Raw genomic sequence first — 26,436 nt, 5'->3', positions numbered from 1 at the left:
AATAGAGGAAATCCAATTTCATTACAAACCCTGAAAAGATGGAATTTCCCATTTTAGAATATTTTCTCATAGAATTTAAACCTCTCCAGAAGGCTGAATCCACCTTATGCAAACATACATAAGTAGGTTTATTATTAGAAGTATGTGGAAATGTCATGCCCACACAGCATATTTCACAACATAGTTTTCAGATGTCTCTGCCAGTATTTCTGTGTTTGCTTCTTAACTTTTAAAAATGTAGTAATAACATCAGTGCGTTATCCATTTATTTTATCCAATGCAAAATGCCTATTCTCACCCTGTCCTCTTGACTATGGATTCCCACTTTTCCTCAGCAGATGATGTGTCCAGTCATATTTAATATAAATTAATCCTGCAAAGAAGTCCAGGTTTTAATTTATACAGATATTACTGAATTCTACTTCAAGGCTGATGTCACACTCACGTATCAAATCAGATACTGAAAGATGATGAGATAATAACCTCAGCTGTTAAGCTGAGCAGTACAAGGAAGAAAATGAACAGAGTTAAGCTAAAACATGGGGAAAACATGCCGGACAAAGTGGAAGATGGTAGGAATGAAAATGACATGGAAGTCCACTCTCGACTGTGAACAGCTGCTTATGAAAAAAATAAAAGAAAATGTCTTTATTCTATTTTAAGAAAATATATTTTTATCATGCAGGTTTGGGATAAGCTGATTGGAGGGTGATTCTTTTAGTAAGTGCTCAAAAGAATTGTGTATTAAATTTCAGATTCCAGAACTCTGTGGCAGATCCAACTTTCTCAAATTTCCAAATTTTCCTACAGACTATATCAGCTACCTCTTGAACAAATCCGGGGTTAGCACAATCAGACTGCTAATTTTCTATAACGCATTTTCAAATTTGGTTTTATTGCTTCTAACAAGTCAACATGCAAAAGTAGGCTATCTCAAGCCTATCCATGCATCTCAAGAATTGCTTCCCTTTAGAGATAGTAGCTAATAAAGATTAAATGGCAAATTTATAAATATGTAGTCCTCGATTTACAATTGCAATGGAGCCCAAAATTTCTGTTGCTAAGCAAGGCAGTCGTTAAGTTGCCCCATTTTACGACCTTCCTTGCCAAAGTTGTGATGTGAATCACTGCAGTTGTTAACTTAGTAACATGGTTGTTAAGTGAATCTGGCTTCCCCATAGACTTTGTTTATCGGAAGGTTGCTAAAGGTGACCACATGACCCCTGGGACACTGCAACTGTCATAAATATGAGTCAGTTGCCAAGAATCTGAATTATGATCACGTGACCATGGGGATGCTGCTGTAAGTGGGAAAAATGGTCATAAGTCTTTTTTTTTTCAGTTCCTTCGAATGGTCACTAAATGAACTGTTGTAAATCGAGAACTATCTGTATGGCTCCCTTCCCTTCTGTTAATTAAGGTAAAGGTAAAGGTTCCCCTCGCACATTCGTGCTAGTCATTCCCAACTCTAGGGGTGTGCTCATTTCCGTTTCTAAGCCGAAGAGCCAGCGCTGTCTAATGACAATTCTGTGGTCATGACTAAACGCCAAAGGTGCACCGAATGCTGTTACCTTCCCACCAAGGTGGTCCCTATTTTTCTACTTGCATTTTTACATGCTTTCGAACTGCTAGGTTGGCAGGAGCTGGGCCAAGTAACGGGAGCTCACTCCATTATGTGGCACTAGGGATTCGAACCGCTGAACTGCCAACCTTTCAGATCGACAAGCTCAGCATCTTAGCCACTGAGCCACTGCATCCCCTTTGGATCTGTTAATTATGATATGGCTATTGAAGAACAAAACTGAAACCCTGTTAGCCAAGTTCATGGTTCTTCCTCTGATAAATTCTGAAAATTCTGACTGCATATACAAGCTATCAAAAGACATGGTATAAATTCAGCATGCAAATATGATTGCTTGCTCATCAAACATGGGTACCTTGCAATTTTTCAAATATTCCCAAAGGGTTAAAGTACTTTCTTTTAACCATAGGAATCCAAACACTTTCTTTTCAGATTGAGATTTTGAGCATCTTTCTTCAATTTAGCAAGATGATTAATTATTCATGACTTAAAAGCCAGTCTTCCATTGGATAGAAACAGTGAACAGTTTTCTTTGATTTTTGTCCCGTTTGGTAGAAGCATCTAAAATATTTCTTTAGAAGACTGACATCAACGCTTGTAACAATCTGATTCCTTTGGAAATTTTCATGAACAATTCCTTTAGTCCTGATCCCAGGGGTACTTTAGCTTTGTTTTGGAAATCTATTCCACATATACCCACATTCTTAACTTTTTAAAAACTTTCTTCTAAAGGCCTTACTTCAGAATGGTATTTGGAATAAAGACATCTACTACACGGCTCTATTTCAGGCTAAAAATGCCTGAGTATGCTATGATTTGTAGTTATAGCCCTGTACCTGCATATTATTTCTATGTCCAAGACCAACACAAAGAAGCAATTTAAAAACCTGTCTAACAATTTACCAAACCATTACACTATAAACGTATATGCCAAGAATGGGGAAAAAATATCTTTGTCTTCAGTGTAGCAATGTATAATAACGATCTTATGCCAACTGAAGGCCACAGCTACATTAAATCATAAAATCATTATCCCCAGATTCTTTTAAAAAGCTCCCATTGCTCTAGTTGTAATCCTAACTGAAGGCTTTATGGTGAAATCAGACTATATGTTGCACAGTTGCCTCACAATCCTTTTAAAATATGAGATGCCACATCCAGCATAATTCATCCAGGGTAGAAAAGTAACTGGCAAGTCAGCCATCCATCCATTCCTCAGCTGTTGCTCGCCCACTTAATTCCCTCTCAGGAAATGCACTGAACACCCCGTGGAGAGAGGCATAGGTGGTGATTTGGGATGTGAAATCATCAATTGAGTGGTACTTAACTATTTTCCCATCCTGTCACTTCTCCAGTCCTCTTAGAATCCATTGAAGGCAAATTCACTGTTTAAAAATCCATTAGAATGTACAATGTGGTTTAGGGTTACAGACACAATTTGCATACTCTGTTTTCCCTCTCCTTTAGCGTACTTGGAAAAAGATTTGAGGCATCCATTTTCAAACTAATCAAGTTATCTACATACAGACCTTTCTCCTTAGCTTGCTTCTAGTAACTCCATTGCTATAAATCTACATCATTTCAAGATATATATTTTTTAAAAAAACTCAATAATTACTCTTTCTAAAAAATTCAATCCGTTATCAAAGTAATGAGAAACATGTCTTGGGGCATTTTCCAATGTAATATAATTAAGTCATAATGCCATGTATTGATTTATTTCTTCATATTCACGGAGAAACAACCTTTATCATCCATAACGTTATTTTTCCATCTTCTTGCATCATAAAAAATAATGCAGTTTTTTTTCCTCTAAAGTATCTCTCTTGTTTTCTTCTTCTTTCCAGATATAATGTCAAAATTCTTTCTTAGCAATGTCTCCTGCAATATGTTCATATTTTATGCCCCAAAGAATCAACATTGCCAATCAATTTAGAAAGCCAAAGAACTTTTCAATAATGTATTTCCGTAACACAATGGCCCCTAACCTTTTGAGCGCCAGGGACTGGTTCCATGGAGAGAGAGGCCTTCCGTGGACTGGAGGGGGCATGATTTGTCACACTGCCTGCATCCCGCACATATGTGGGTGGGACTTCGCTTATTTGCGCTGCTTGGTTGCTGGAGCGCGGCAAGCGGCCCAGGGTATGGGAACCTCTACCATAACAGGTACAATTTAAAAGCACAATACCTTAAAAGAAGTCAATATATTATAGCTGATAAAATGTTGGACTCTGACACTCAATTGATGATCTTTTCTATCTTTCATTTTAATGTAGATTGTTAACATCTGTCAACACCCTTAACTGCAAGGAATCCAATGGAAGTCAGCACTATCAGATGAATGAATGAATGAATGAATGAATGAATGAATGAATGAATGAATGAATCCACTCTAAGGAATTGTTGAAATAACTAAGAATGATGATTTGAGCTATTTGAAAAAAGGATAGGTTGAAAAACAACAATATATAATATGGAATTATATGTAGCCTAGTTATATATAGGCCATATTTCTTAGATAATGCCAGATCATTATATCTGAATGTCCTGATCAAACATTATTACTCCAATGAAAAAAAGGGTGATCTACATGCAATTCTACCACCAGACACTCTTTCCATAAGACCAGACAACTCTGAGCATAGCCGTTAAAAAAAAAAAAAAAAATCATAGAAACGGGGGAGCGGGGGAATGGCAGCACAGCCCTGAGATGGATGGGAGATAGAGACGTAGAATCTGGCAAGATTTCTATGCGTTATGTGTAAGAAAATTAAAAAAAACTCTGGCTGAACTGTTCCATTTCTTTCTTCAGCTTAGGATCATAGTAAGACTTTACCAGTTTGTTTTCGGAAATCCCATAATACTTCAATCAAACAGGATAGAGCTGGAAGGGACCTTGGAAGTCTTCTAGTCCAACCTCCTGTTCAAGCAGGAGACACTATACCATTTCAGACAGGTGGCTGTCCAGTATTTTCTTAACACCTCCAGTGATGAGGCACCCGCAACTTCTGGAGGCAACCTTCAGCCTGCTTATTTTTGATTACTTTTTCAATTCTATGTACCCACCAACTTTTCGTTACTGGCACATAATAATTTTTACAGATCTTTCAGTGAATCATTTTGATGACTGTGTTATATCGTTGATTATAATCAGTTTGTGCAATCTTCTTGTGTGAGCTGAGTATATGATTTACTGTTTCTTCTGCTGCTCTGCACAATCTCCACTTTGAATTATCTGAATATTTTTTTCAGTTATGGCCTTGATTACATTAGTTCACATAATAGTAAAAATCAAATCTTCTATTTCTTTTTTTAATGTTCCAGTTATAAGTCACTGCCAGGTTTTATATTTATTCATTTTCCCTTTGATCTCTTGTAGAAATTGACCATGTAATACTTTTCCTTGCCAGCATTCTGGTTATGTTTTTTATTTTTATTTATTTTACTATTTTATTTTATAATAAAATAGTACAGGAAGTCACATTGCTTCCTGTACATTCAGTTAGTTCCAATGTTAAACTTGCATCTTTTATATAGCCAGCCAATGCACACTTTCGTTTCTTCAACAGTTTGTTTGACTTGAAGTAAACCTCTGCCTCCATTTCTGCAAGGCAGGTATAATCTATTACTACTATTATTATTTTAATTTGTATGGCCAGTCATCTCATCTCATCTAAGCCATTCTGTGTGACTCACAACAGATAAGCACAACAATCCAATAAAAACAAGTTAAAACGCCGATATGCAAACATATATATAAAAAAATCAATAATCATTTTAAAACAAAATAAAAATGATCAAGGGCAGAATCCATCCTTACACAAGCTCAACACAGCCATTGTAAAAGATCTCTACCATTGCCAGATCTCCAGGCATGATGGCAGAACCAGAGTTCTCAGGGTCTTCCTGAGCCGTGGTGGCACAGTGGTTGGAATACAGTACTGCAGGCTACTTCTGATGACTGCTGTCTACCTGCAATTTGGTAGTTTGAATCTCACCAGGCTCAAGGTTGGCTCAGCCTTCCTTCTGAGGTTGGTAAAATGAGGACCCAGATTGTTGGGGGCAATATGCTGACTCTGTAAACCGCACAGTAAAACACTGTGAAGTGGTATATAAGTCTAAGTGCTATTGCTATTGGTCAGGAAAGTTGGGTCCAATCTAAATTCTGGGAGGATAATGTTTCACAGGGCAGAAAAGTTTCTGTTCCTGGGTCCTGCCAGATGACACTGTTTGTAGATGGCACCTTTAATGTGTCTCTCTGGCTGCTTCTGATGGTAGAGGTAGACCTAAGCAAGGATAGGCAGTCCCTCAAATAATAGTAAATATTATTACAATTAATAAGAGATTCTTAAAAAAAAAGTTTATCTTCATAGATCAGAAGGGTCAATAAAGGTTGATATTAAACATTCAGTTCCATAACATGTACAGAGAAATAAAGAACATGGAACACAGAGCATCAGAGAACAACAGATATTATTTTTTTAGACTAGTTAAAAATCCTGCCTATAGCTTTTATTATTTCTTTAAAAATGAAATCTTCCTTAACCACATGGTTCTTTGCTTCATTTACCTGAATTTCTCCAACTCCTTTCAGTTTCCAAAACATGTATCAGAGCCTGAAGGCGAGACAATGAACCTTTTTCTTTACCTGGATGACTTCTACCAAGTATTGTTTTGTTTTAAAAAGACTATTTTTTCCTATGCCCAAAAAGAAACAGGGCTGGGTTAACTTGTCTTATTTATTTACTTATTTATTAAATTTATATACTATCCCTCTCACCAATAAATTGACTCTGAGAGCCTGTATGTACGGTATGTGACAAAAAGCCATTTCTAATTTGTGGGGATGAGGATTTTGCATTTAAGTTTGCAAACAGACCAGGGTTGACAGCAGGCTACATGTATAAGACACAATTTTCTGAGAAATGCAAAAGATAATTTGGATCAAATAAAAAAAAAGCTCTCTCTAAATTAACTGAAATTAGAGTGAAGAAATGAATTTAGAGTGATGAGTTGTTTGTATTAAAACTCTTTGACTATATAACTGCTTTAAAAAAAGGAAAAGTAAATTTATGCAAACAAGCTTGTTTGAGCTAGTCCACGTAGAAGAGAAAAAAATGGATTTCAAAGCTTAAAGCATTTCAGTTTACACAACAGACCAATCTTAACTGCTAAGATTAATTTTCAAAACTTTCTAGGATTAAATTGACAGCATGCGGAGAAGATGTTTCCCTTCTTTGGTCTTTTTATTCTCTCCCCAGGCACTACATTTGGTTTCAATTTGTGAGGAAATTATCTATGTATGTGCTAATGTATTTGAGTTGTCAAATTCTGAGAATTTCTGTCAGAAAAAAGGGCTTTAGTTTGGATCCAAGATGTCCCATTTCAAGGCTGACTCATGGAAATTACATGGATGGTAGGTCCATAAGAGCTGAACTTTCTTCATATTTAATTGAGTCCTGCACTGCATTTAGGGAATATTATACTGTATCCATTAGCATCCATCATTGTTATATTAATATATATAGAAACATATTAGCTCACACTTCCATTTGATATTCTTCAAATCACAATAGAATTCCTTATGCAACTGGGCTCAAAATTCTTAGTTTGGATAACTTAGAACTGTGTTGCTTGTGGTCAGGCCTAGGTATTGCATGCAAAATTATATGTAGTAATGTTTTACCTGTAAATGACTTTTTCTGTTTTAATCGTAATAATATGCACATGAACAACCATTTTAAACTCAATGTAAATCATTCTAAACTTGACAAAAATATGATTTCTGTAATAGAGTTGTCAAACTCTGGCATGCCCTACCTGATTCAGTTGTCTCAGCTACAAATTTTCACAGTTTCAGTCACAAATTGACTTCCATGGACCTTACTTCATACTTAAGTGGTCAGTAGAGGGGGCGTGCATAAGTGCACTAACGTGCCTATCATCCCTGTCATTGTGTTTTTATCCTCTTATTCTTGTTCTCATTTTTGTTTGACAAATTCCAATCAATCAATCAATCAATCAATCAATCAATTTCCTTGCATTTGAATATTTACACATGAATATTTATGAGTTTACTCCTAACAAAAAGCATGAATGAATATTTGTCCTTCCCTTCTATTCAAAAACTATTAACTCTTGCTTCTAAGAAACTCCAGATATTTGCACTCTGATGCTACATGTATTTAAGTTATGGGATTTACTCCAAGGAAGTAACCTTGCTTTATATAGTTTCATGAACACAGACAACAACAAGTTGAATGCCTTTGTTCATCCTATGGCTAGCCAAATATTTTGAAATATATTCCTGGTTTGTATGAAATTTCTTAATTAATTATCAATGTGCATTTTGTTTAACACCAAATGGCATATTGACATGTTCAGGAAGTGTAGTAAAGTTCACAACAACATCTTCATCCAGCAACAAATCTGTATTTTAAATCAAAGCTTTAAATCATCTTGATTTAAACCAAATCATCCTGATTTACAGAATTTACCAAGTCCAGCTGATATCTATGGACAAATGTCCATTTGACTACATTTGTTCTTGGCTTAAGATGTTGATTACAGCCAGACTCTCCAGTCTGTTTTGGCTTTTCTGCTTAGCAATCAGTGGTGGGTTTCAAAAATTTTTACTACCGGTTCTGTGGGTGTGGCTTGGGCATGCATGGTTTGGTAGGCGTGGCTTGGTGGGCATGGCAGGGGAAGGATACTGTAAAATCTCCATTTCCACCCCACTCTAGGGGAAAGTTACTGCAAAATCCCCATTTCCTCCCGATCAGCTGGGACTCGGGAGGCAGAGAATAGATGGGGGTGGGGCCAGTCAGAATTTTTACTACCGCTTCTCCGAACTACTCAAAATTTTTGCTACCATTTCTCCAGAACTGGTCAGAACCTGCTGAAACCCACCTCTGTTATCAATGCCATCATAATACTGAAAGTTAGATGAAGTTAAAACTCTCTGGGGTGTGTGTACGTCCATTTCCACTATTACTTTATTTTAATTTATATCCCAGTTAATCAATTTAAAGAGTACATTAAAAATCATGGAGACTTGACTTCCCTGGAGAATTCATCACTTCAGCAGGCAGGTGGGATGCAGGTATGTAATGTTCTTTGGGGTGCTTTGCAGTTAATTCAGCTGAATTAAATATTAACACAGAATAAAGCAGGTTACATGTAGTGTCAATTAAAAAAAAAAAAAGTTAAGCCTCAGTGTGACAACTATCAATAATTCTCCCTACCTCAATTATTTTACAAACATCCTTTTGGGGAAATCTCTTTGACTACATTAGGGAGCTACAATATTTTTGAAGGCCTAAAGCAAAAAAGCTGCTGGGTTCTACATAATGCCTCTCATGAGCCAAGGTTGAGAAACACTGCTCTAACATGTAAGAAGCTTGCCATCAGTCAACTGAGGCTCTGCATGGAATTAAAATCTGTCAGCCTATGTTTTGAGTTTACGGAACCAGGTTATAATAATATAGCTTCTGCGGACATGGAAAAACAAATCTCCTGATGATTTCCATTAAAAATGATCTAGCCCAAGTAGTAACATTTGAGGAAATACATCTGGAATGTACCAGCAGAATTCCACTAATTCCTCATTATTAGAAATTTGGATTCCTGAGGTCAAGAGCCTATAAATCTTAATGGTATTCTAGAGAGACACTGTTCTGAAAAAGATTTTTTAATGGGATTTATATGCTGAATTTTCTTTGCTCATTACACATAAGTGAAGAAATTTGATCAGTAAGGCTTGTTTTGGATTAACATAATTAAGAAGACATAGTATTACATAGTTAAATAATATACCATAAGAATTTCACAAATATGCCTACACAGATAACAAACATCCGTGCTGAACAATTAAGTTAGTTCTCCATTAGTTCTGTTCAGTGTACTTCAGGAGTAGGCAATTAATTTTTCCTAGGGGCCACGTGAAAAACTGGGACTGTTGGGAGGGCTGTTGCTGCCACCCCCTGGCCCCCACCCCCTGCCACCCCACTGCCCTGAACACATTTCCCTGTCCAATGATCCTGTGGGCTAAAAAGGGACAGACAAAGGGCCAGATGTGACCCATGGTCTGTAAAATGCCCACATCTGGTCAACTGGTTTCTCTTTAATTTCCCTGTTTGCAAAGATTGCAAAAAGACCAATTAACATGGAGAGAATAGAAGTGGATATGTATCTGTTCCAGAATTTGTATCTGTTCCAGAAAGAAGTAGAGTTGCTATATTTTCATTCTGTCTCCAGACTTACCTGGAACATTGTTGGAAACTTTTGATCAGAATGATCCCCTAATATACAGCACTGTATGATCATCTGACTGATGACTGTTCAGATGTATACAGGAAAATATAGCTGGAAAATTTCATAAGAGGTTCTATACTAAACAGGGGGGGAGTCTTTTAAAAAGACCCTATTCCTGTTTTTCTTTATTTGCTTTGAGAAAATTATTCACTGACCACACACTGTTAGTTGCCTGGTCTCTCCCACATTCTATTACAAATCCTTTTGGCTTCCTGAAACAAGGTTGAAAAAAGTGTCCTTTTTCCTGTTGTGTAAATCATCTCATAAATCCAGAATTCAAGATTCAACCCAGCTTTATTCTCCCCAATGAATATTTCCTTGTAGAAAAAACTACCAAGTATGTTTTGAGTTTCAGTAGTTTATAACCTAGGCCAGGGCTGTCAAACTCATGGCTTTTGGGCCGGATGAGTCATGCACTGATCACACCTATGCCCGGTTTAGCGAAGGGGACAAGTCACGATACATCATGTGATTGACACCCCTGAACTAGGCTTTCATTGTGTAACAACTTCTACCCATTAACAAATAACAACAAAAAGACAAATCAGAGAGCATATGCCCTGATTTGTATGTAGTTCAGCTGCTGGGGAAAAAAAGAAATAAATATATCAACAAAGTTAACAAAATTATGCAGGAGCAAGGGAACAGTTTACTAGAAGAATATTAAATGGAATATTGATGTACTCAGAGGATCCAAAGACCACAAGAACAGCCAAAGGCCCATTTAGGTCAGCATTCTGTTCCCATTGTCACTTAAATGTATTTGCAGACCTTATAAACAACAATGTTCCCTGGTACTTCTGATATTAGAAGCAACATATAGCTGTGTCTCATCCCTGTAGATGCCCTCATCCTTCATTAATTCATTTTATTTTAAAACTGTCCAAGTTTGTGATCTTAATCTAGCTAAACAGCTTTGCTGGAAGTGTTTTGAGCAGGGGAAGAAAAAAAATTCACATCCATTTTCCTCTCTTATCACAGGAGCTCTTTTGAGCTAGTGGGAGCATTTATAAATTTTGGAACATGTTATACATCATTTTGTAGAAAAGTTAGTGGTGAGCTTAGTCAGTAACAAAATGAGAGCAAAGCATTGATCCCATGTTCCCTATGCCATCCCATTTCAGGATGCTTGGTGCCTGTTTGTCATTTTTATGGAGAGTGGACACACTTCTGAGGACTGGAGTGCCGTTATCCATTGGTAGAAAAGAATTTGGTTATTTATTTAGAAAATTTGTTTGCCTCCCATTTTGCTACGAGGTGACTCTGGGTGGTTTACAACATTAAAAGCAATTAAGAACCAGATAGATAGATATTGTATTTTCCCAAAAATAAGACCAGATCTTATATTTCATATACTCAGAGATTCTTTGATGAGAGTTTGGAAGAAGCACCGACTCAAATGGGATTATAAAATACCGCTATGGCTGGATCTTGGTCATACCTTGTGGAATACAAATATAATGTCACTCGGGGGGTTTTTATACAAAGAGGTTCTTTTTACAGATGCGGGCAGATGGCAGCTGAAGACATTGCAGACACTGTTGGACGAAGGGATTAATTTAACCTGGTTACAATATAATCAATTACAAATGAGATGGAAAGAGGACCAAAAAACTGGTATTATGTTGCATGAGGAAGAATTGGTTAGACATATAAGAGAGAAAGGTCCAATGCATATTAAAAGGCTGTATAATGTTTTGTTAGAAAGAGATTCAGAAACGGAATTAGTTAAAGATTGTATGATTAAGTGGGCACAGAATTTTGAAGAACCAGTGATGCTGGAAACTTGGGAAAAAATTTGGGTTCAGAATGTTAAATTTACACAGTCGCAAAACCTGAGAGAAAATTTTTATAAAATGTTTTATAGATGGCATTTAGATCCTAAAAAATTGTCATGTATGTACCCTAATGTTCAGCCAAAATGTTGGAGATGTGATTGTGTAGATGCTACATATTATCATGTTTGGTGGACCTGTAGGAAAGTTAAGGCTTTTTGGATAAAAATTTGGTGGGTCATGCAGAATGTTTTGAAGAAAAAAATTCAATTTTCTCCACAATTGTTTTTATTGGGTATAGTTAAGGGTTTTACACGGGGTGAAATAAAACTAATATTGTATATGATAACAGCAGCTAGATTGTTGATAGGTAAATATTGGAAGAATGAAGCTTTGCCTACTATCGAGGAATGGACTTTGAAGATGGCCAGCTTTGCAGAGATGGCGAAGATTTCAGCGTATCTAAAAGATTGTTCACAAGAGACTTACGAATGGGAATGGAAAAGGTGGATAGAATATGTTCAGAACAAATACCAAACCAGAAAGTATCAAATAGCTTTTATTTGAAAATAATGTATTAGAAATATTTTTATGTAAAGAGACAAAGAGGAAAAATTATATAGGGGGAGGGATGGGTTCAGGTTTATATATTAGTGTTATTAGTTATGAGTATGTAATAGGGAAGTCTGGGGGGGGAGGGTTAGGGAGGGTTAGGGTGGATGGGAAGTTTGGGGAGGGAGGTGGGGGGGTGAAAAAAGGGGTGAAAATGTAATTGTAAAACTTTTGCAATAAAAAAAAAAAAAAAAAAAAAAAAAAAAAAAGACCAGATCTTATATTAATTTTTGCTCCAAAAGACACATTAGGGCTTATTTTCCATTTAGGTCTTATTTTCGGGGAAATACAGTACTAAATACATCTGTCTAGCTGACTATTTTAATTGGGGTTTATTTTTGGGTTAGGGCTTATATTACGAGCATCCTGAAAAATCATGGTCTTATTTTCAGAGAAGATAGATAGATAGATAGATAGATAGATAGATAGATAGATAGATAGATAGATGGATGGATAGATAGATAGATATTTTCTTTTTGTGACACTGTAGTCCCTTTTATCAGGGTGGAGTCAGGGTGACTGAGTGGAGCTGAGCATTTACTGGCCAGATGCCCTTCCTGATGCCTATGCAGAGTTTGCAGCAGATATATTCTTTTTATACCCTGATAAGAGGCATATCTGCCACTGACTAGTATTGAATTCTCAACCTTCCGAGTGGGAGGTAAGCGTCTTCACCTCTAGACCACTGCACTGCCCACATACATACACACAGAGATTATAACTAAAAGAAGGGGAGAGAAAGACCAGAATGCAAGAGAGGGCAGAGGTGGGATCTGCTATTGCTTCATCAACCACTTCCAGAGTGGCACCTCCACATTGGGAGTCCAAGCCAATTGGAAGAACTAGGTCTTTATTGAGCCTATTTGGGACCCTGAGGTATTCCTAAAAAAAAAATAAAAAAAATTAAAAAGTCTAACATTTTGCCAGTCTTTTAATTACATTTTTTAAAAATGTAAAATATCAGATGATCAGGAAACCAGGCAGGCACCATGGGTCACCCTGGACACTCTTGCAATCCTTGCTATTCATACTGAATAGTCACAATCTATCATATTAGTCCCCTGCCCCCTTACTTTTTTTTCTAGTTGTAAGCCAAGTAATTTTTCTCACAGGACAACTATTCTATCTGCTTATTAAATGTGGTAGTTGTTTTCTGACCCTGAAGCTTTCAACAATATTCTCTGCAGGATGATGAAAGCTGTACACATTATTCTTAGTTGTGCCAGAGATTGGTATAAAGGCATTACAATATTGGCAGTTTTATTTTCAGTTCCTTTCTTAATGATCCTCAACAATGAACTTGCCTTTTTCATGGCAGCTGCACAATAAAGAGCTGCTTTCACTTGGAAACCCAACACCCTCCTAAAATCTCTTTCCTGGTCAATTTCTATTAGCTCAGCCTCAGAATACAGCAAGCTATATAGGAAATTAGATTTGCTTTGTCCCAATGTACATGACTTAAATTTTGTTTATACTGGAATGATGTCACTCTTTTTAATACCCATGCCTTCAGTTTTTGGAGCTTTTTCTTTAGACTATTTAGCCCAAGTAATTTGCTGTTTTCTTAGCAACCCAGACCATCTTAGTATACATCCCCAAATCCAGTTTAAAATAATTGCTCTCATTGCTTGAAGGACCCTACTGTTTGCTTCCCATTACTGCAAGAACTGAATATTTATTTCTACTGCTGGCTTTCTCTTCTTTAATCAGCTGTCAATTCAGAAAGGTCTTGTCTGTTTATTTCATGGCTGCTATGGTTTGCTCACAAGTCTTTAATGAGTGACTTTGTCAAAAGGCTTTTTGAAAATCTAAGCAATCAATGTCTACCGAATCACCTTTATAAGTGTTGACATCTCAGAGAATTCAGAATATTTACGGAGACAAGTCTTGAAACCACTGATATAGCATCAGCACATCATGTCTTTCAGCGGGTAGATAAATTCACTTCTTATATTGCTATTTTCTTGGATCCATCGTGAAACAGTTCTATAATTTCTAGTATTCTGCTCTTCTTTGGGAATCGTAACAATTTTTAGAAGATGCCACATATTTTTCTTAGCTGAATTCCTAGTATTGGTACTGTGAAAAGCTCCAAAAAATTTGAAAGAGACTTGAATATCATGACATTCCCATTCAACGTTTAACACTTTTCTAATTTAAGGGTAGTTCTCTTTGACAACTCAGAGATTTGTGTTGTATTTCCTTCACAGTTTTCTGGCTGTACACATGCATGTGTTATGGTGCTTACCATTCCAAGTACTTCAGCAAAATTCATGCTTTGCACAATACCCTGAATGTACATGTATTTAGTTCTTTTTTTTTTCAGTTATATAACCATACATATCACATAAGCAACTCTCAGGACACACAATTAAAAATAGTACAGTACAATCATACCAAATGAAAATTAAAAAATAAGGACATACAACAAGAATATAACAAAAAATGGTAGCCATCAACAATAGTTAACAGTATCTCATAGGTTCACTCAACCTCCTGATCCTCATGCCTGAGAGAACATCTAGCCCTTAAGGGGCTTTCTGAAAAGCTGGCAGGTTGAGGACAATCTAATCTGGGGGCAAAGGTGCTCCCGAAGGCAAATGTAGTGATAGCAAAAGCAAGTTTCCTAGATCTTGCCAGCTGATACTCTTTCATTTACAGGATCTGGATGGTCCTCCTGTCAGGGCTGATATGGTGGACATAAGCAATCAGAGAAAGACAATCCCTCCTGATCCCATACCATGTAGAGCTTTATACAGGACAACCAGTATCCTGATTTGCCATTGCATCTTGCCAAGCAATGGTGTAATGTGGGCAAACCTAGCCTACCTATAATTGCTTGTGCTGCCATATTACGGATCAGCTGCAGCTTCCAGATGTTTTCAAGGGAAGCCCCATGTAGAGTAAATTGCAATAGTCCAAATGGGAACCAGTCAAAGCGTGAGTGACTATGCACAGTGCTCCCTGATTCAGGAAGGGGTGCACAACAAATGTTATACAAGCGCTTTCTGAATCATGGCCACTACTTGCTCCTTGAGCAGCCTCTGTGAGTCCAAGAACAACTACAATTCTTAGAAAGTGAAATTTAAAAAAAGAATTTACGATTTGATTGGTATTTTCCTAAATTTCCTTTCCTTGGGTGACTTTCAGACCTTGCCATTCTGAACTGTGTATGCAGTGCAAGATTAATGTTATAAAATGACAATTCACAGCACTGAAGGAGCAATTACTCTCCTCAATATCTATCTTATGCAAAAGTCAAAATTATGAGATGAGGTATCACAGCGTCAAAACACTGATCTGAGATAATTAATTCCAATAAAATCCCTATTCTCCATACCAAATGATGGCAGATGCCCTGACTGAAATTCATTTTCAGAATATTAGGATAGAAAAACTTGCTGGGACAATTGAAATGAGACAGCTGAATCAATGTAAGAAGTGTTGATTCATCCTGGAACTCCATGTGAGCAGTGAATACAAAAAAGTAAGCAACAGAAGGCAAAGCTGCATGTCTTACTCAGCAGCCTACAAATTCCAGAGAAAACAAACTTTTGTTGTCCTATGGAGATGTAAGGATCACATGAGAGAAACAAGTCAATGAGCCAAGATAGAGTGCCAATAAATCAATTCTACCAAAACATGAAGCCAAAAAGAGTGGATCAAAGACAACAAGTAGAATACCGTATATAAGAGACATCTAGTTAGAACAGTGGTCCTGCTTCATGCAAATCTGATATATTTTGCAAACAGTTTAAGGTCTCAGATTGCAATATGGTCAAGCAAAGCAAGGTGAAATGAATATTGTCTTCCGCAACTGACTCATTTTCTAATAGAGTCTTTTGAAGTTTCTAACCTTTAGCTCCATCCAAGTTTAGTGGGTGCTCTTCATGATTTTGACTCCTGGAAAGAGAGAAAATACTCTGTTCCAGGATGCTGACTAGCCCTGCTATATGGAATCTGGAGTTGCAGAGACCAAAAATATCAAAGGGAGTAGGTCAGCTTCATGTTCCACTGAGAAACTAGAAGTAAACCAGGTTCTTCATTGTCATCCCTTAACATCTCCCCATCCCTTGAAGAAGTAGTAAGAATAGACATAACATTTTAGACAAGTTTTAAAATATGCTCCCTCTTTCTGTTTCAAAGAAAATGTTTAATTTAATTAATGTATTTATTATTAGTTTAAAAATAAACCATAAATGAATCTCAATAGCACCCTAAAATAAATTCAAACAATAAATGAAAAGAATTTGGTACAACACCTGGAAATAAAAATAACCTTTAAATCCATCATGGTGAGGAATATCATAATATAACAATTACATTCTGCAGTGAAGGAACTATCTTTATCAATCATCAAAGCTTTCCAAAATGACAAGGTCTTAGAGGTTCTCTAAAAGCTTCTAGGGGGTGGTGCTGATCTAGTCCCTGCTCTCTGATTCTAGAAATTATGCTAATCAGTTGATAGCATAAAGTAATACGATATTAATGTATGTATAGTTTTATGTAACTGTATAACTGAAAGTGAAGTACAAAAAAACCAGCATTATTTTGCCAAAAGGTTTGGTGGCATTTCTAAAAACATTAACTAGCAAATATTCCAAAGGTAGAATTGCTTGGGTTAAGAACCACAGGGCAGCAATCATAGTTTTCGAACAAAGATTTCTTGGCAGTAAATCATTTGCTTTGAAGACACGTTCTTATATACATAAAAGCTCTCTGAAACATGCAGAGAAGAACAAAATGATTTTTCCAGCAGCGAAGACATAGAAGCCCCCAACCTTGATTGGACAGTGGGCACAATTGGAATTTTCAGGAGACATTGTGGCCATTCTTGAAATATGGCTACTTGGCAGGGCCCGGCCTCAAAATGGCTGTTCTGAGAAATATAAGCTCTTCTGAAATACCAATGTGCCAAAATGTTTTTATCCGTGATGGCACAGTAGTTAGAATGCAGTATTGCAGGCTACTTCTGCTGACTGTCGTCTGCCAACAGTTCAGGTCCCACAGGCTCAAGGTTGACTCAGTCTTCCATCAAGGTTGATAAACTGAGGACCCAGATTGTTGGGGGCAATACGCTGATTGCTTAGAGAGGGCTGTAAAGCACTATGAAGTGGTATATAAGTCTAAGTGCTATTGCTATCTCTTTTCCCCTTTCCATCTTATTCTCTATATTCCTTGACATATTTTTGTTTTACTTTTCTATTGTTGTTTGGGATTTAGGGGTTAGTAGCACCAGTGGTGGGATTCAGCCAGGCAAACTGGTTGTTGGAAGAAATCATTAGGGCAGAGAACCGGTTGTTAAATTACCTGAATCCCACCACTGAGTAGCACATATCTGAAAAAAACACTCGGCTGCAGCTGCTGATCATTTTTAATTTTGAAGAAAGCTTATGTGAAAATGTGAACAATCAAATAGTTATTGGGGATCACACAGCTGTTGTTATGTTATGTTATGTTATGTTATGTTATGTTACGTTACGTTACGTTACGTTACGTTACGTTACGTTACGTTACGTTACGTTACGTTACGTTACGTTACGTTATGAACAAAGACATCCAGAAGGCCTTCAAAGTTGCCCGAATTCCAGACAAAAAAGAGAGAAGAGAGGCTACAGTAGTATGGACATGTGGTCAGAGCTGGTGTGGAATCCATTGTGAGGCAGGCACTTGCACTCAGCCAAGATGGCTGACAGCCGCAAGGACAACCAAAAAAGCAATGGATGGACTGTCTAGATAAAGACATGTGAGCTATAGAGGTATGCCCTGCCAACGCTGCAGACCGGATGAAGTGGTGGGTGAAATGCAAAACTGCAGACCCCCCAATACGATGGGAATAACACAAATAATAAGAAAAATCTTATGTGGCCCATCAGAGACTCAGAAAGAATATTGGAAATGACAATAGTGGTGGATTGGGTGCTTTATTACCCACAAGCTAGTTTCCTATTTGTTTTTAATTACATATTAAGGAGGTAGGAATAGGCAATCTGACAGATACCACAAGAGTTTTCCATGAATAAATCAGGATCCTCAGGACACATATTGTGGACCTCAAGTTTACTGGAACTGGGAAGAGAAAAATTATGGAGTGTCACAAGTGAAGTCAATGGGTTAAGATAACATGCTTCTTTTCGGAGGAATCAATGAGCAAATCCACTATTTGCAAGACAAGGAGAAGTTCTGGTGTATATATGTAGGCATCTTAAGAAACAGTTGTTTTAATATACACAAATGTTTTTGAGTATTTTGTTAACAAGGAAGCCACTCTTGCAGGACATCAAGACTAATGGGAAGCAACATAGCTGCCTTTCCTAAGCAGCAGAAAAGAGATTATTGGAGAGAAAAGTTGTCTATCTTCTCATTATTTTCAGTAAAACAAGGAAATTATTTCCAGGAAATTATTTTCTTGATAATATACATAATTATTTCTCTGTGGCAGGGATAATTTCCTTATTATATTTAAGATGACCTACAAGCTTTAAAAATCACATTCCTATGAGTCTGTTCCATTGCATAAAACAGCAAATGAAAAAAGTAAATAACATTGGGGGGAAAAAATCTTTGAATGCAGCACTTTTCTTCATACAACATATCTTCAAATTATCCCCTAGCATTATACTAAGATTAAACAAAAATGCTTTAAAGTAAAAGGGAAGATTATCAGTTATTAGAAGATTACAAGATTTTTTTTGGTCCCACATTTAGCATTCAGTATTCCTGAGTTAAAGCAAAGATGGGCAATGTGTCATGCAGTGGGTTAGTGATGACATGCCTGCTGGAAATACCAACAAGTCATATACCGGACACATATTTTCTTGTGTACCACACACATCTCTTTGGAAGCAACTAAATTACAGTTAAGAGGTTCAATGGCATCTCCTATTGCATCAATAATAACAAAGGCCTTTTTTTGTTGCATGTTTTAATCAACTTTCCCATACAATATTTCTATTCAGCAGTTGTTTTACAAGTGGTCACTATTAATAAGATAATTATCATATCTGTATCTTCTGCATTTCATTTCCTTTTGATTGGACTGTTTAAAATTCTTCTCCTATTATCCCCACGCACAAAAATATACACAAACACATGCTTGAAACTCTGAATAACATTTCATCTGAATAAAAGGATTGTGATCAACAAAACATTACACTTAAGGAGCTGCAAAACTCTTGTGCTCCTTTCTTCACTCAATTTACAGCAATAGAATATTTTCCCATTCAACATTTCCCAGAAAACCCACCACCATTGGATACGGGAGGATAGTAATCTAGTCTGCTTTATTTACATGAAAGTGAAAATCAGATTAACTTCTCCCGCTCAAGTCATGGTAATCTTCTTAACTCTTAGCCATTATTTTTCTCAGGCAAGTCATGCATGAATAGTTTTTCAAATGATCAGATCAATTATATTAACTGGTCTGAACCTTTGATGATGATGTAAGATGAGTTATGACACTTACTATGCGGCCTTCTTTATCTAGTATAATCCTCCTCCCACAATGGAGGTCATAAATTCACTTGTAGGAGATAGGTAAGACCACTCCAAAGATTTTTAAAATACTAAAACTAGCTCAAGATTCTCGAGGAGTTCTCATATAACGGTCATATTCAGTATGTTTGCTTTCTGCTCTAAATTGTGTGTGTGTGGGGGGGAGGGATAGGATTATATCTCAAACTCTAAATGAATGGCATTTATTTTAAAAAAGCATATTTGGGTTAAATATAAGCTTCTCATAAAGAGGCAAATAGGCCAAACTTTGATGATGTGTGGAAATCTCAAACCTGACTATGAGACTAGTACAAATAATGAACTTCTTATAAGTTCTTATGGTCAAGAGATGGCAGGTTAAGTTATCCAGATGGTCTTGGGACTGAAAAATGAGGGCCAAAATCAGGCTCAATGTCACATAGACATTAAGAAGTCTGATTCTTAATTCAAGTAAGCAACCTTTGCCTTTTAGCTGCAAACATATAAAATGGCAGGAGCACTAAGTAATGGAGGAAGGGGTTGTTGTGCATTTCTGCTATTATTTTTGTGTGGTGTGGACTGGTGAGGCGTCATGAGTCAAGAAGGATGAATTTATAGTTGGAGACCCAGCAGGAGCAAATAGGACCCAAGAGAGAGAGATCAACTGAGAAAACTGGCAGGTGGAAATAATTGCAGGTTTTGGAGATCGGAACAGGTATCAGTGAAATATGGTGAAATATGGTGCTAAAATCCAAAGAGCTAAAAAAAAAATGGTATTTCCTTCTTCTCATTCTCCTCCCTAGGACAGAACTGACCCTAGAATTGAAAGCACAGAAAGAAGTTGCATGAATGAGGGAATGAAACAGTTAATATCCCTCTGAAATTGTCTGTACATGTATAGCTGTGTATGTATAGTTTGTTAAACTAAGGCCACTGAATATATTAAATATCATTGTAAATGCAAAACTATATGTACTTGTAAGTAAAATTTCTGTCCCTTTGCCCCAACTTCTGACAAGGGGTTAAGCATTCAGAGCGTGGCAAAGCAGTCTATTGCATATTTGCCAGTGGGGGGAATTGAACTATGGAAAAAGAAAACAAAATAACATTAAGTTCAGCAAATAAATCTTCTCCTACCATGTATGGAAGAAACATTAAGATTTGTAATTAAATAGAAGCTGTTAAGCATTATTGTTGGAGTCAATATGCTGACTCTGTAAGCCACTTAGAGAGGCTGTAAAGCACTATGAAGCGGTATATAAGTCTATGTGCTATTATAATTCCAAAAAGACTTGCAATGCTAGGCCAATTCATACAACTCTGAAGGAGATCAAGCATTTCACATTATGAAGAGTCTTCCAAGGTGCATATATTCCAGCATAGAATTAGAACAAATCTGTTAATTAGAGACAGGGACTGAAGGCCATCCATCATCCATAATGGTTATACTCTTATTTTGCCACATAATTCCAGCTGGCAAAGCAGCAGCATTTATTCTGCCAGCCTATTTTTAAGCCATGTTTCCCAACTAGTCTCTCAAGGAAGTGGATAATATTCTAGGATCACAACCTGGCTGCTGTTATCTCTCACTCTCCCTCCCTCCCTCCCTCCCTCCCTCTCTCTCTCAAATATCCTATCCCAGAATGGGTTTTTTGCGGCCTGCATGACACATCTGGCCCTTTGACTGTCCCTGTCTGGCCAGTGGCAGAAGCAAAAGGACAGTAGCGGTCATTTTGGAGGGGAGCAGCAATGACAGCAGGGAGCAGAGGCAGCAGAGGGGGGTGGCAGCCTGCCAAAACCGACCCAGTTTTCATGTGGCACCTTGGGAAAATCAATCTCCAGCCTTGCCTTATCCTGTTAATAATTTCTGAAATTAACCTCTCTCTGCAACAGATGAGAGATAGGGAGCTGTCTGAGGAGTTGACCAGTTCCAACAAATACAGAAAATCGGAAGCCATTTGTTTATAGTTTTCCCCCTTTTCTTTAATTTATGTGCCTTTGTTTTCTTCATTCTACATATTAGTTTTTGTTAATGTTTATTCTGTATTAAAATTATAATAAAAATTTATATATATATAAAAAATAAAGTTGCCAAAGTTGAGAAACACTGCTCTGGGTATACAAATAAAATTTTTGTGGCCGGACACCATGTGGTGCATCACGCTGGTGCTGCCGCTTGTGGCAAGATGTCATGTGGCTTGTTGCACCAGTGCCACTGCTCACGGCAGAATGCCCTGAGGCTCATTGCACCAGAATGCCACAAGACTTGTTGTGCCGGTGCAGCCACTCTCATGCTCAATGGCACAATGTGCTATGCAGCCTCCTGCCACGAGAGGTGGCATCAGCAGAAGGAGCCATGTGGCAACTGGCCACAAGTGGCCGCAGAAGAAATCAGGCAGTGGTATGACAGTGGTGGTCCTAAGGTAAGTGGGTAAGACATCCCCCGAAAATAAGACCTGGTGCTTATTTTGGAGCTGGAAAGAAAATAAGACTGGGTCTTATTTTTGGGGAAACACTCTGTCTTTCTTCCTTCCTTTCTTTCTTTCTTTCTTTCTTTCCATCCATCCATCCATCCATCCATCCATCTATCTATCTATCTATCTATCTATCTATCTACCTACCTACCTACCTACCTACCTACCTACCTACCTACCTATCTCTATCATCTATCTATCATATATCTGCTTGTACCAACATTTTTTTTATTTTTTTATTATAAACTAAAAACAAAAGACAGAAAGAGGACAATAACAAAACAAAATTACATACATACATTTGAGGTTGATTCAACCCCCATATATATATAGTTCCTAAGTAACATTATATATCATCATACTATAGCTTCAATTAAATTTATCATATTTCATCTTGCACTTATTAGTCTTCTTGTATCTAATATCACCTTATATATATTTAGCTTACTATTTTCAAATCTGTGCTATATGCTTTCCTAACATCTACCTCATATCATTTTTACTTCTATCCATTTATACCATTTATCCCAGCTTTGATTAAATATTGATTCATGTCTATCTTTAAGAATATATGTTAGTCTATCACATTCTGCACACCACAAAATTTTGTTAATAATCATCTGGTCCGATGGTACTTCTTTTTCTTTCCAAAATTGCGCATATGCAATTCTAGATGCAGTGGTAATATGAATAAAAAGGTATCAGTCTATTTTCCTTACGCCCCCGGGTTTATTCCTAATAGGTAGACCTCTGGTCTCAGTTGAAAGCTAACTCCTGTAATCTCCATGAGCCAGTCCTTTATCTTACTCCAGTAGCTTTGAGCTTGTACACATGTCCACCATTGGTGGTAAAATGTACCCCTGGCTGACCCACACTTCCAACATTCTGCTGGAGTTCCTGGAAACATCTTTGCGATTCTTGCTTGTGGTATATGCCATCTATATAACATTTTAAATATATTTTCTTTGAAAGACACCAACATTTTAAAAAACAAAAAAAGGATACGGTAGCAGGGAAAAATAAGGTTTTCAAGGTATTCAAATGATATGAATCTAAGGATAGTCACAAAGTGGTTCCCGACTTTATAAAACAATTAAATCACCAAGCCCAGGATCAATAGATATCGTGCTTCATAGAGCAAACTTCTATTTTTTATTTTTGAACATTTAAACAGATCAGAGACTGGTGTGATATACTGTATCTCTGAGTAGCACACACAATTTAAATAAAACAACTAAAAAAATAATAATACCCAAACCGTGAAATACATTCAAAGTCTTATGTACAATATAATAATTTTGTGGGGTCCCTATTTACATGGAGTTGTCAAGTTTGCTGACAAAACCAGATTTAAAGAGATTTCAAGGTCAATGGGGTTGGGGCCTATCTTACTTTGATAGTGGGGGTGGTGGCAAAAGAGAGATTATAAAGCTGAGTTAACAGGAGGAAAATAAAACACTTCAAACTTTTGACTTGGAATAATCAGAATAGTTTAAGTACAGAAAAACAAGAACCAGTTCCTCCTCACAGCGATCAAGTATGTTTCCAATATTTTTCCTTTGATTAGGATCACTCCTTTCTATCTCCTTGGTTATACTTTTCTGAGAATTCCCAGAAGATTTAAAAACAATCTTATAGAAATAATAGTTCCACAGATTTCAATGTAATGTGAAAATAGGAAATGACAGTCAAAAGCAGGAGCAGATTCTTTTTTCTCTCCAATTTAAGAAACACAATTTAAAAATCAATTTAAAAACTACAAGTTTTTCTATACATGTAACTATGATGCTTCATCTAAAGTGAGAGATATAGAATCAATCCAATTATTGAATTATGTTCTGATTTTTGTTGCAGTGCACAGCTATATATATCTAAATTTCTGAAATAGCTGAACATAAAAGCCAACACTACATGTTATGATGTACATCAGAATAAAATAGCAACAATTCACATAATGATTGAATAATGAATATAGCACTTACCTGGAACAAAGCTTCCCTGGACCACCTCCTTATAAGCCCACCAGCCTTCATGGATTTTTGGTGAATTCTGCTGAGCTAAAGAAAGAAAAACAGGCCAATAAAAAATAGAGCAACAATATGTTCTATTTTCATGATACAACAGCTTTTAGTCTTTCATATAACATTGTCTACAACACCATACAAAATAGGTCGCAAAGTTTTGTATACGGTAGCTTCTAGAAGAGTTGATGGAGGCCATGCTCTAATTCTTAAATTGGATAGCAAGTCTTGTTTGTATCAATGAGGCTTATGTACAAAGAGAATCTTAAAAGTAGTCTTCAAGGACCTATTTTCCTTTGATTTAACAGCTCTCAATAGACTACTGAAAGCTATTACCAAAGTGCAACAAGATACAAATTCATGATGTATTGACAAAAGCAAATACTAAACTTCCCAACACTAACATGCAGACAAACCAAGAGTGGGAGATAATTAGTCAATGGAAATGGTACCCCAAATTTTGGCTTTTCATCAATAAATAATGAGAATGCACAATAAAACATTAGATGTTCATTTTAAAGAACATAAACCTTCTGAATCTAACCCAATGATTTAGCAAAATTGGATAGATTTACATTCTGACTTTATCTTTAAAGAAACTGCAATTTTGTATTAGAAGGAATGTTCTATTTCTCAAATCAATATTATTGACTTGTATATGATTCAAAATTTCAACACCCCTCCCCCAAAACCCTGAGATTATTGCAACCAATATATTCTAAATATCTATCTATGAATGTTCTTGGGTCCTTAATCTTCTCCAAGCTTGGGTTTCCTGTTGCAGACATGTTATTACCAGACAAAGTAACATTAGTGCTCTATCTCCAAAGTCAGAAAAGAACAATAACCTAGAAATTCAACTCAGAGCTATGTGTACTTATCACTATTATTCTTATGTTTTGTTGATACAGAACTTTGGATGGGTTTAAGAAATTGAAAAGCTCTGGTACCTGGATGAAGCTGTCTATCTAGACCCGTACCAGTCGGGCTTCAGGCAGGGGTACAGCACGGAAACGGCATTGGTTGCATTGGTCGATGATCTCTGGAGGGCTCGGGACAGGGGTTGCTCCTCTGTCCTGGTCCTATTAGATCTCTCAGCGGCTTTTGATACCATTGACCATGGTATCATGCTGCAGCAGTTGAGGGGGTTAGGAATAGGGGGCACCATGTTGCGGTGGTTCTCCTCCTTCCTCTCCCACCGCTCGCAGTTTGTGTTGGCAGGGGGGCAGAGGTCGACCTCGAGGCACCTCGCTTGATGGGTGCTGCAAGGGTCGCTCCTCTCGCCCCTTCTGTTCAACATTTATGTGAAGCCGCTGGGCGAGATCATCGGTGGTTTTGGGGTGAGGGTACATCAGTATGTTGATGATACGCAGCTGTACATCTCCACCCCAGACCACCCCAATGATGCCCTTGACGTGATGTCCCGCTGCTTGGAGGCCGTGCGGGTCTGGATGGGGAGAAATAGGATCAAACTCAACCCTTCCAAGACCGAGTGGCTGTGGCTCCCAGGGTCCCGGTATAGTCAGCTGTCACCATCGCTGTCTATAGGGGGTGAATCTTTACCCCACACAGAGAGGGCTCACAATCTGGGTGTCCTCCTGGACACACAGCTGTCTTTAGAAGAGCATATGACGGCCGTGGTCGGGGGGCCTGCTATCAGGTTCGCCTGATCCACAGTTGCATCCTTTTCTGGACCGGGACACCTTGTGCACGGTCACTCACGCCCTTGTAATCTCTTGGCTGGACTACTGTAATGCTCTCTACATGGGGCTCCCCTTGAAGAGCACCTGGAGGCTCCAACTGTTCCAGAATGAAGCCGCGCGGGTGATTATGTGTGCAACCCATTGCGCTCATGTAACACCTCTCCTGCTCGAGCTGCACTGGCTCCCAGTGGTCTTCCGGGTGCGATTCAAGGTGTTGGTTACCACCTTTAAAGCGCTCCATGGCTCAGGACCTGGATACTTACGAGACCACCTTCTGTCACCGATAGCCTCCCACCGACCAGTTCGCTCCCACAGAGAGGGACTCCTCAGAGTGCCGTCGGCCAAACTATGTTGGCTGGCGACACCCAGGGGGTGCTTTGTGGGAGCTCCTGCCCTTTGGAATGAACAGTCCCCGGAAATACGCACAATCTCTGACCTCCGAGTTTTTCGCTGTGCCCTCAAGACCCTGCTCTTCCGACAGGC

General features: G+C 37.6%; 1 protein-coding gene across 1 annotated transcript in view; it reads right to left on the bottom strand.

The window, feature by feature from the left end:
• Window positions 1-26,436, bottom strand: part of CA10 (carbonic anhydrase 10) — a 411,697-nt gene that overhangs the window by 302,939 nt on the left and 82,322 nt on the right. The window contains exon 2 of the mRNA XM_070934829.1: window positions 24,212-24,286. Coding sequence (XP_070790930.1) covers window positions 24,212-24,286 — 75 coding nt within the window. The remainder of the gene's footprint in view (window positions 1-24,211; window positions 24,287-26,436) is intronic.

This window comes from Pituophis catenifer, unplaced genomic scaffold (genome assembly GCF_029215685.1).
Source record: "Pituophis catenifer annectens isolate HBS135680 unplaced genomic scaffold, rPitCat1.0.hap2 SCAF_2, whole genome shotgun sequence".
Lineage (NCBI taxonomy): Eukaryota > Metazoa > Chordata > Lepidosauria > Squamata > Colubridae > Pituophis > Pituophis catenifer.
The sequence above is the reverse complement of the archived record's forward strand: the minus strand, read 5'-3'. Positions and strand labels throughout refer to the sequence as shown.